The sequence below is a fragment of the Lontra canadensis genome, unplaced genomic scaffold (genome assembly GCF_010015895.1).
Source record: "Lontra canadensis isolate GAN:19392208 unplaced genomic scaffold, GSC_riverotter_1.0 scaffold70, whole genome shotgun sequence".
Taxonomy (NCBI): domain Eukaryota; kingdom Metazoa; phylum Chordata; class Mammalia; order Carnivora; family Mustelidae; genus Lontra; species Lontra canadensis.
In genome coordinates, this window is record NW_022631064.1 from 850,257 (window position 1) to 861,941 (window position 11,685).

At 41.7% G+C, this 11,685-nt stretch overlaps 1 protein-coding gene across 2 annotated transcripts in view; it reads left to right on the forward strand.

The window, feature by feature from the left end:
• The window catches only part of MLLT3 (MLLT3 super elongation complex subunit), a 279,058-nt gene extending 269,905 nt beyond the window's left edge, over nucleotides 1-9,153 (forward strand). For both annotated transcript variants that reach the window (XM_032880505.1, XM_032880506.1), the window contains 2 exons: nucleotides 1,059-1,130; nucleotides 7,647-9,153. In XM_032880505.1, the coding sequence (XP_032736396.1) occupies nucleotides 1,059-1,130; nucleotides 7,647-7,778 (204 nt within the window). In that variant the 3' untranslated portion in view covers nucleotides 7,779-9,153. The remainder of the gene's footprint in view (nucleotides 1-1,058; nucleotides 1,131-7,646) is intronic.
• The last annotated feature ends 2,532 nt before the right edge of the window (nucleotides 9,154-11,685 follow it).

Genomic DNA, 11,685 nt, shown 5'->3' on the forward strand with positions numbered 1-11,685 from the left:
TGTCTTCATTGGAAGTGTCCCACACCCCCAAATGATGAGCACTTCTTCTTGGTGCTTTGGTGTTTGTTTTCCACGTCTTACTTATATCTTCAGTGTGATACTGGGCTCTCATGCTACTGTTTTCCATGATGCCCTGCATTGCCAAGGGGTTTTGGGCACATTGAGCTGGGAGGTAAGAACACCACGGTAGAGGATTGAGGAATTGCAGCCGTAAGTGAGCGGGACACCTGATCCTCGTTTAGTGTGCTTCCAAGTGTTCATCGTGCATTCAAGATATGACTTCAAGACCTGTCGGGGGGTTAGTTTCCTATTGTGGGCAGGGTCATAACATGCGTTGCAGGATCAAGGCAGGCCTGACTAAAGCTTCACAAACCTTTCCTTTGCCTTCATGGCCAACGGCGTTAGGAAAACCCATGCAGTTACACTAAAAGATTCCGGAATCTGAGCATATGGAAAGAGAGGTGTGCTTCTGCCCCTTCAGGGGAGCTTTTGACAAACCAGATGCTAATTTGGATAATCATCTCTGTTTTTCATAAGATATTCTCTTCTGTCACTTGGTATTTACTGGCAATATTGTTAGGTATGACTGGCAAACCTCTTTTTTTTTTTTTTTTTAAGAATTTGTCCTTGGTTACGTGCATTTATACTTCCATGTTTAAATGCAGACTTTTTTATTCTCTTAGTTTAAAATCTTCTGAGATGGAAGAATTAAAAAAAAAAAAAAAAGCCTGTGCTCATATGTTTAAGCTCAGAATTTACCATTGAGTACCCACTCTCCCCAGTGTTACTGGGAGAGGGTGGGTCTGCTCCCTTGGATCTTGTTGAGAGTAAATTAAGTGCAAGAATTTGCCCTCATAAAAAAAGCTAGCTTTGTAGGGATAACAGTTGGTCCAGAGAGACTCAGTCTGTGGGAGCCTTGGGTACCGAGTCCACACAGTGTAGACAAGGGAGGTAGAATGGGGAACCTCCAGAAGCTGCTTGTCTGTTCCTGGCTATTTGTTGTGTTATTTTTGGATTGCTTCCTAAAGTGCTTGTTCTTTTGGTGACTTCCCTTTCAGGCCTACCTAGACGAACTGGTGGAGCTTCACAGAAGGTTAATGACGCTGAGGGAGAGACACATCCTGCAGCAGGTGAGAAATGCTTTTTAGCACAGGCCTTTCCAGATGCTGCGAGGCCTGCTGCATCCTGGGGTGGCATCCTAGCCCCTGGAGGTCACACCAGCCCTGTGCTGTCAGCACAGGGCTGGTGCCACCTACAGAAGTATTTCAGGGAGCAGGGAGTGCTTGCTCCTTGCGGAGGCTACCCGGAAGTCAGCTCTGGAGCTTGGCACGGAGGATCTCCCTGCTGCTGTTGCAGGTGGGGGGGAAACCGAGCACTTGTGGAGGTGATGGGGCCAGAATGCATGGGTTTCTCCTCTGGCCCACCCTGGCCTGTGGGCTGAGTGAGGGGCAGAGTGGGAACACAAAGCCTCAGGGGTCAGGCTTCTAGTTTCATGAGAAAACAGTGATAAGAATTTCAGTCAAGTGTTGTAAACATTCGTGATTCAATGGAGTAACCTTTTGCCAGTGCTCTTTTAAGCGAAAGAAATATTTTCCTCATTTCTCTTATCTTGCACAACATACATCTATTATTATGAACTCAACTGTGAAATGCTTGTGGAGTGGGGAAAATTCTATTAGTACAATTCGATGTTTGCGAAGATAAGGGTGCTTTTTAATTTTACTATAGTTATAGTACATGTGTCTGCCGCATTAACAGTGGCTACTGATAAATACCTTTTCTTTAACACCCAAAGAGGAGGTTGCATTCTAAATTCCAGGGTGGGTTTGTAGATTAGTTCACTGTTGGAATTTTAGTTTTATTACTACTTTCAAATGACTTGAAGTAGTACTTAATCTACCCCAGCTGTGTGGGGGTTATTTTTTTTTTAATGTTTAATGGCTGATGGTCACATTTATATTCTGTGTACATTTTTTTGCTGAAATCTATAAATATGCACTCTCAAACCTGCCAAGTTCCTGATTTGTCTGATAAGTTTTGTGTTTGTTTTTTTTAACCCTTCTAGAGTTTCAGATTTGAATGAAACTATTACAGACCTATGATTCTTAAGTGGGAGGAGTTGCATTTCTTGCATTTCCGTTTATAAGGGAGTACGGGTAGGGGAGCAGGATTGGAGTGGTTTACCTCAGCATTATTCTAGTCCTCTGCTCGTATCTTTCCTCAGTGTTCTTTTGTAGAACTGAAAATTGTTCAGGCTGCCATTTACCAATTACATGGGGTTAATTGACTGAACGGTGATGGTAAATCTATTAGCTGATATTCCCATCCCTTTCTATCCCTTTTTAAGCACCAGCTCTGAACCACTGTGGAGTAATTGTCCAATAAAGCTATTAATGCATAAGCCGGGCCCAAACAGTGAGTCTCGCAGGAGAGTGAGACAGATGTCTGGGCAGGGCTGGGACACCTTCACAAAGCAAGCCCAGCGCATGCGTAGAGGAAGCAGGCCTTCGGTGGGGCCTTGCCTTGGGGTGCCATTGGCATTCCTGATTTCCCATTGTCCTTTAATTTGACCTTTGAAAGAATCGTGAGGGAAGGTGGCTTACTCGAGAATGCTAGCCAAGTGGATTACTTTAGTGTCCTAGAGGGAGAGAGTTATGGCTCTGAATTTTTAGCCTGGCATCAAGGCACTCCAGGACACACAGCATTTCAGCCTAATTGCATTCCCAGGCCGGTTGAAAGCTCTCAGTCTTTGGCCTTTTGCCTTGTAATGCAGCTGAGGCTTGTGATTATGATACCATGATGCATGCCCTGTCACGGTTTACTGCTTAATTAATTCCTATTGTAAAACATAGCACTGTTGAGGACTAATGTTATTCTCCACCTCGAGAGCTGCCCATCTCGTGGAATGCATCCCGCAAAGTCCACGTATTCTCCGCCACGTGGACCTGAGCACCTGCGACAAGGTTTCTGGGGAGGCCAGGATCACATCCGAGGTCTTGTAGTATTAAACACATCCCATCAAAAACTCGGGTCTGACAGTTTTATTTGGCTCACAAAAAGTGCTTAATGCCTTTGTTTTACTCTGGGGATGAGCCGTGTTGGCACCCAGCAGACGTCTAGCTTAATGAGCAGAAAGGCCTGGATCAGGAGAGCCTGTGTTCTTAAGCCACCCTCCGTTAAGGTAAAAATAGAGTATAGGGGATACAGTCAAACCCTGAGATCGGAGTACCTAGGATGACTAATAATTTGATTTTTTGTCAAACCATGCGTTCCACATTTATTTGGAAAGGAAGATGGAGCCCTTCTAACCTCCCCCAGCAATTGAGCTCTAAGTCTGAGCTTGGCCTCTTAGGGTGCAGCAAAAACCCTGAGGAGAACCAGGGCTTCCTTAGAAGACACGCTAATAGCTTAGATAACAGCTTCTCTACTTTTCTTTTTAATTTTTTAATTAACATATACTGTATTATTAGCCCCAGGGGTACAGTTCTGTGAATTGCCAGGTTTACACACTTCACAGCACTCATCATATCACATACCCCCCCCCGCCATGTCCATAACCCCACCACCCTCTCCCTACCACCCCCCGCCCCGGCAACCCTCAGTTTGTTTCATGAGATTAAGAGTCTCTTACGGTTTGTCTCCCTCCCAATCCCATCTTGTTTCATTTATTCTTTTCCTACCCCCCCAAGCCCCCCATGTTGCCTCTCAAATTCCTCATATCAGGAAGATCATATGATAGTTGTCTTTCTCCGATTGACTTACTTGGCTAAGCATGATACTTTCTAGTTGCATCCACGTCATTGCAAATGGCAAGATTCATTTCTTTTGATGGCTGCATAGTATTCCTGTGTGTGTGTGTGTGTGTGTGTGTGTGTACACACACTACGTCTTCTTTATCCATTCATCTTTCGATGGACATCTAGGTTCTTTCCATAGTTTGGCTGCTTTTCTACTTTTAAAATTGTCTTCAGGGAGATGGGAAATGCCGGGGTGGGGGGTTGGTGTTAGAGTAGTCCTTCTCACATCATGGAGGGTGATGTGGGCTGACCACGGCAAGGTGGAGCCGAGCCCCCCCCCCCCCATCAACAGTGAGTGCAAGGCCGTTCCTGTGGCCAGGCAGAGAGGCATCCTCAGGGGACCCGTGGGGTGTTTCTAGGCTTTGGGGCTTGTGTCATTGGAATAAGGCATATGAGTGCTATGTTTCTGATGTTCTCACTCTCAGGATGCCTGGAGAGGAGCCCCCATTTATTTTTCTTTATGAAGTCTCTACTTAATTGGGGACATGGGTACATGCTCTAGTAATTTGAGTCGTTAATGCCGTTCCCTTTGGTGAACCATCCTGAATGCCCCGACTGCTGCCACTACTGTTAACTGCTACTTTAAGGCTTTCTCTGCATCTACCTTGATGTATTCTTACAAGCTCCCCAAAAATGTGGGGCTCATTTAGTGAGTTTCTTCGGATCCCCTTCATTTCTTTGTGTGTTTGTGGCTGGGGGTGGGTGCCACCTGTGGAGGAGGGAGGAGGCCTGTCATCAGAGCACTGGAAACCTACTGGGCAGTCCCATGCACTTGAGACACCCTGTTTCCTAGAGGGCAGGTGGGTTTATTTGCTTTAAAATCAAGTGGCTTTCTCTACAAGGTATTTTTACTGCTCTGTTTTCTCCATATTGTTAAGTAATTAGTAGCTATATTGAGTCACAGAAAATTATCTTCTTAAAGGAGTGAGTGACCATTTCACGGGGTGAGCCTAGGACTATCCTTTACCCACCCCCATGCATTGTGATACTACTCCTCTCCTTCCTCTCCTGCCCTCCCTGCTCTCTTCCCTTACTCCTGAAACTTTTATGATAACTATTATTTTTTTTTAAATTCAAGTAGGCCTTTTCCGAGTTTTAGCTCCTGGCATTTTCCCTGCTTCATTTGTTTTAGTGCTAATGGAATGGCTAACAGTCAATGAGGGGAGGCGGAGGACGCGCTGGGTCTGGTAGTCCCGTGCTATACATTTACCTCCCAGATCATTAAGGATACGTTTATATTTATATGGTAATCATAATCATGTTGCCCTGATCTGTGTAGCAATTCAGTTTATAAAGAAGCTTTATTTATCCTATTACCTTATTTGATCCTCTGTACAACCCCGTGTAATAGAACAGGAGTTGTCCCCATTTGGTAGGTCAAGAAGAAATGGCTCAGGTTATTGTGTTCCATGCGGTGCCCTTCAGATAGTAAGCCGAGTCAGAACTGATACACGAAATTCAGGACTCGGTTCTGGACACCTGGGCACTTCCCTCCCGGCCAGCTCATTGGGGAGAGAGGTCACACTCTGGGATCATTGTTATTTTCCTTCACTGGGTACACTGAAAGCCTAGCTCTTTTTGTCCTGAAGATGACACATTTTCACTCGCCATATAGTATTTCTTTATGGTATCCCAGAAAAACATTATTTACTCTGGAAACTGCTGTTAGTATTTCTTTAGCATCAGTTGAATTATTTGATAGCCTTGGGAAGAGTTTGCGTGTGGGGGTTACTTATCCAGAGCTCGGTAACTGGTAACTAATAAAACAAACGAGTGTCCATTTTAGATCTCTTAGTGTTAATGAGCTGTTGCTTGATAAGTTCTTACGTGAATATACTACTTTAACCATAATGCAGCACACCCTTTCTGGTCATCTCTTGACTCATGAGCTAGAGTTAGAAGCCTGGGTGCAGTGGTATAAAGTAAGAGGTCACGAGGATGTAGGCTCCTGATCTGCCATCTCTCCCATCTTGCATTCATCCTCTTGAGGGGGAAGATAGGCTTCCATCTTTATTCCAGACAGGAAGGGGGGACAGAGGCCAGAAGACACATACTCAGGGTTTATAACCTTTTCAAAACAGTCCTGAAATCCCAGTGACTTCTGACAAATAAATTGTAGGTAGCAGTATCTGCCAGATGCTGCAGGTGGGTCTGGGGAGGCAGGCATTTCAGTTGGGCTTATGGCTACTTACAGAAAAAAATCAAGCTTCTATTAGTCAAAAGAAAACAAACAAACAAAAAAAAAAGGTGAGGGAGGAAGGATAAAAGGATAGTAGGTAGGCAGTTTGCTATATCGGTCAGGATTTCACAGTGAGAATAACTTGTTTTATTATGAACCACAGTTAATCTGTAAAAAAAGAGTTCCAGACGTTAAATAAGGTAATAATAGCTCAGTCTGGAGCTGGACGATTACTTGGGTTGGGGTTCAGTATGTCTTTTATTCTTCTGGGGAAGTCAGGTATGTCAGGAATGGGGAGCACAGTTGCTGTTGAGAGCCATTGACCCATAGGGAATAGTTCACAAATTTACCATTTTTTAAAGAAAACTAACAGAGGTTCAAAGGTTTCCTTTCTGCTCTTTTCCTCCTGAAATTGGGTAATCTGAAACTCCATTGAATAAATAATAGGCTAAATAATTAAAATTGTTCTTTTTTAAGGTGAACTAAAGAGAATGAGAAGTGATAAGAGGGGCATAACAGACAACTAAAAAAATGAATAGAGTTTCCCCATTTTCTCTCTGCAAAATTTTTTTCTTTCATCCTGATGCTTTTTTTTTTCCTCTCTCCCACAAAGCTTGGTAAAATTACCCCCCTCCATCCCAATTTACCCACAACATACATACCTCGAGTCCATGCTGCCTCAGCATAGCATCCATTTATGATAAAATTATGAGTAAAATTAGAATAGAAAAAACACATGACATGATGAAAGATTCAGACCAGTGACCAACATCATTCTTAACATTGGAACCTTAAGAAATACCCTCTCAAAAGGCAAGACCATAGCAGTACCTCTGCCACCACTTTTATGTCTGAAAGTTGGAGCCCATACAGTAAGAAATGAGGCAGGACTATTCCACACGAGGAGAGAAAGGTTTTTTCTTTTTATAGATAATACTTGTTACCCCCAAATATCCAAGGGAATAAATGGAACATGACTATAAGTAATAGAGGTTTTTATTCAATTTGTTGAGGTAAAATAAAGGTATGGCAAGCTGAATTTTAACAAAGTGAACACATCTTTTGTAACCAGCACCCAAATCAAGCAATGAAACAGTTACGGCCCCCTTCCAGTTACTACCCATGGTCTTCAGGGGGTGGGATTATAGATGATTCCTCTTTTTCCTTTTGTGGGTTTTATGCTTTCTGAGTTTTCAGTAACATAATCAGAAAGAAAAAGGATCATTATAACGTGTGTGTGTGTGTGTGTGTGTGTACTTCATTTTATAAGGAATGTTGCTATCTCTAGGATGGAATTTCCTTACGTTTAATAAGGAAAGTCGCTACCTGTTGAGTAAGTATTATTTAAAAGGGTTTTGAAATTGTATCTCCCCCTAACCACCCTGACAGTAAAATAATCTATTGATGACTTGAAAGGAGGAATCAGTTTAAAGGCTATGAATGAGGAGAACAGGAAATCTGCTCTGATTAAGAATTTCAAAGGGTTAATAGTCTTTTGGCTTACCACATTGGCTAAAGGATGGTTCCATGCCATCCATAGCATAGGATCCTCTGAATAGAAAGGAGAATATTAGTCTCTTCGTTCCATATTTGATCCCATCCACCTCTCTCTCTTTGCCTTGTGATGTCCATTGCTCATTGCCCAATCTTTCTCTTCTCTACTCTCTTAGATCGTGAACCTTATAGAAGAAACTGGACACTTTCATATCACAAACACGACATTTGATTTTGACCTTTGCTCGTTGGACAAAACCACAGTCCGTAAACTACAGAGTTACCTGGAAACATCTGGAACTTCCTGAGGATACAACAACTGGATGCATCAAAAACTATTGTTGGTTTTTTTTTTTTTTTTTGGTTGTGATTTTTTTTTTGTTTGTTTATATGAAAACACTCAGAATGATGCAACCAAAAGGGAAAAAAATAAAAATCAAACAACCTTCAGCTTTATTTTTCTTTAAAGCCAGTCATCATCTCTTGATAAAGGAGAGGTTAAGCAAACCAGCCTCAGCGGACCACTCTTCTCTCCAAGGAAATCCCCGGGAAGAGTTAGCCTGGATAGCCTTGAAAACAAACAAATCAAACACAACACAAGAAAACTTTCAAGAATGTGTATGGTATCCTTGTCTCTCTCTCTGTGGTGGTTCATTCCACAGGACGAATGCATATTCAACACACTGCCTTATTACATAACTGATCTATTTATTATCGCATACAGATATTCTAAAGTCGTTGAGGGAATGACACCACAAGACATTATAAGTACTTGGTCCCACGGATGCTCTTTTCAGTGCAGCGCCCTTGCCATCCCAAGCCCAGTGACCTTACTCGTATACCATGCCACTCTCCGCCAACTTTTCCAAGTCCTTTTACTCGTTGCAGTCTGTATTTGCCACCTTTTGTTTTTCCAGTTCCAGGACACAAATAATCAACTGGGGGGACCAAATTGCCACCCTGATTTTCTTCTTTGTGGTCTTTCTCCTGAAAGTTGGGGCCCAGCCCTTGGCTGTGTCCATATAATGATCTTGGACCATGGTAGGAAATGCACCAAATAGGATCATATGAGTTGTTGTCTAGCCTTAGTCAATAAACCTGTAGGACTTTTAAACAAGTGTACCTGTAAACGTCCTGCATCCAGCATTGTTGAGCTGTCAATCAACATCCTTGTGTCTGTTTTACTGTTTCTAATACTAGAGAAAGACGGAAGTAAAGGCATTCCACAGGATCATCGTTTAAAAAAAAAAGAATTCTGGTTCTGTTTTCTAAAGAAATGTTGTAGAAATTCTTAATTTGGATCTATTTATTAGTAAGAGTTTCAGCTTTCTTCAGCTGCCAGTGTGTTATCCATCTTTACCATAAAACCTGGAATAAGAGATTTTTGTTCACGAATGATCCTCGTAGACTCTTTTATATTTGGAAAATTAAAATCTTTCTTTGGGTGAAAATCCTTGGTTATTCTGCCGTAACAGATCATGTATTAACTTGTAGATTCAGTGGTTCGAGCCTGTTTAGTCACTTGCTTATGTTTCCAGAAGGATTTCTTATATTGGTGAAAATAAAGATGGTTGGGGAGGGGGGGGTTATTTTTGTTCTTGATGTACCCTGTTTTAAAACTAGAAATCTGTCCTGTGGCATGCAAAAGAAAGCGAATTATTTTTTAAAGAAAAAAAAAAAAAACCAAAGTTCTTTTGGTGTCTTTATTCCATCCTCTCCGTAAATGGAGATATGCCAAGTGAGAACAGCTCATCTTCCAAGTTTTTGCTAGGAACTCAATCGAAAAGAAGGAAAATGAAGAAATACTTCTGGATCCAAAGGTTTATTCAGTGGATCAGCCTTAAGAAAGCCTCTATGTGTGCGAATAGACCAGTCTCTAGGCTCTCCCTTGTTTATTCCTGTGCCAGATGCTGTCTTTTCATACAGAGATTAACTAGTGTCTGTACAGAAAATGGTCTTTCCAGACCCATTCTTTTGGGCAGTAATGTAAATGCAGATTGATAATGAAGTTATTTTCTGCATTTTAAAAAGGGGATTTTTTTTTTACATTGTTTCTTTCTATCCAAAGACACTATTTTTTTCCTTTTAAAAAAATAATACAGCCATGCTCCTTGTAAATTACTTGTGAAGCATCCTCCCCAAGGACAAGTGTACTTTTTCGGTAATGTTACGATTCTTGATGGCTGGCATGAACAGTCCTTGAAGCATTTGTTGTGTGTCCCCTGCTCAATGTTTAACTCCAGAGAAACTTGGAGTCATTTTGGACATTAGGTGACAGAAGTGTGTGGTTTTAGGCATGGTTTTAGTTGTGTTTGGTTTTGTTTTTAACTTGCGGATGAATGGGGAGGGCGATGCTTACATGAATTGTTTGCAAAATTTAATAATCTTTAAACATTTCTAACTGCTAATCCACATATGCTCATTAAGCCAGAAATGGATGTGGTTTAACTAAAATATCTGTGTAGTGTATCTAGAAATGTATATATGTAGTTTGGGCCTTTTTTATTTTTGTAACTAAGTTGTGTGGTAAAATGATCTGACAGTGTGAAGATTTTTCTCCTTCCTCTGACCACTTACCAGGCAACTAGGTATCATAAGCAACCAAACAAAAATGGACAAGAAGGGAAGCTATTGCAGTGGTAAACTCTAGACCTAAAATTTAGTCAATAAAGCAGATGTCTTCAGAATATCGTCAGAATGGAAGTTTGTAAATCAGTAACAAAATTCAAGAAAACCTCCCCATCCTCTAATCCTCATGGAGAGAGCAGAATGAGTTTTCCACAAAATTTCAATAGAGTGAGGGTCACATTATTGATTTTTTGCAAGTTGTATTCTTACTCTTATCGAATCTTTAAATGTGGAAATAATAAATCCCCTTTCAATTGATTTCAGATAGTTACACATCTCTTCCAGTAACCCTCTTGGTTCTGCCACGTTTATAAACACCATTGAGATCTGTTGAAAATTATATTTGGCACATGTGTGTCCTGATGGTGGCTTTGGCTTTTTAAGCACAAAGGGAGAATGGTAGGGTTTAATTTCTTAGATAGGTTTCAAGTAAAATCAGTTGGGTGAGTGTGAATATAGTTTGAGCCAGCCAAATATGAGAAATTTTCTTTGCATTTTCCTCCTGTACTTTGAGGGGGTAAAGACCTATCTACAGAGCATTTTCCCCCCTTATAAATTGGCTGGCTTCTGGTTTGGGGGCAGGGTTCTGTATGAGGAGATGCTTCTGTGTTAGTTAACATAGAGCAATTATGTCAGCAACAAAAATGTCCACCTCTCCCTCTCCCTTTATGCAGACAAAGGGTTGTGTCTGTATGTGCTTGCATACTATGTCAGAAAGTAGGGAGAAATGTCAAAGTAGGGAGAAGTGTAAAAACTACAGATGAGGGGACCAAAACTCTAAAAGAAATAAGTCCTAAGAGAGTGTTCTAAACATTTTTTTAAATTTATTAGCCAATCTCTCTGATCTGAATAATTACTCACTTTGTTGTGGAAAGAGCCAAAGAAGTTGGTTTTCTTCCACCAAAAAATGTTTATGCCGATAACCTTTTACAAACCCAGCCCACCTTTTACACCACTCACAGTTCGGGCCTGCGTGACGTCACATACTGTGCATTTCAAACCCCACACGTTAACGTTAGTTACATTGATTTTACGAGAGACCTTGCTCTTAAATGTTTTAAATTCTGCCTAGGTAACAGAATTGGATGGCCAGTGTTTTGGAAATGGTCAGCGTTCGCGTTTGGTGGCTTGTGTTCATTTATCGCACTTTGAAAGTGATCGGCTCTGGAATAGTTTGCTGTATGTGCATGGCGTCCCGCCTTTCGTGTTTTGTGTTCTCACACTGTGTACAGCACACACACGCACATGCTCCTGTTCTAAGGTTGCTTCAGACTGTGGCAGGGGAGCCTGCCAACTGGGGACTCTGCTGTAAAGACAACTCCAGCTGCAGAGAACGCGGAGTCCCTTACCCATGGTTTAGTTTACTCTTGGGCTGGAAGTCTACATCTTTGACCCCTTTTGTTTCATATGATGCTTTTGATCGTGTAGGCACTGCCATCCCTGGATATTCTTTGGAAAGATGCATTGAAGAAGTCAATTTCAGAGGAAGACAAAGCCACCGTGGTCTGTAAACTGTAAATATGTATTTTGGCACTTGTACTCCAGTATCTGCAAATAGAGTTACGATGGAAATGCTGACAGATCCGT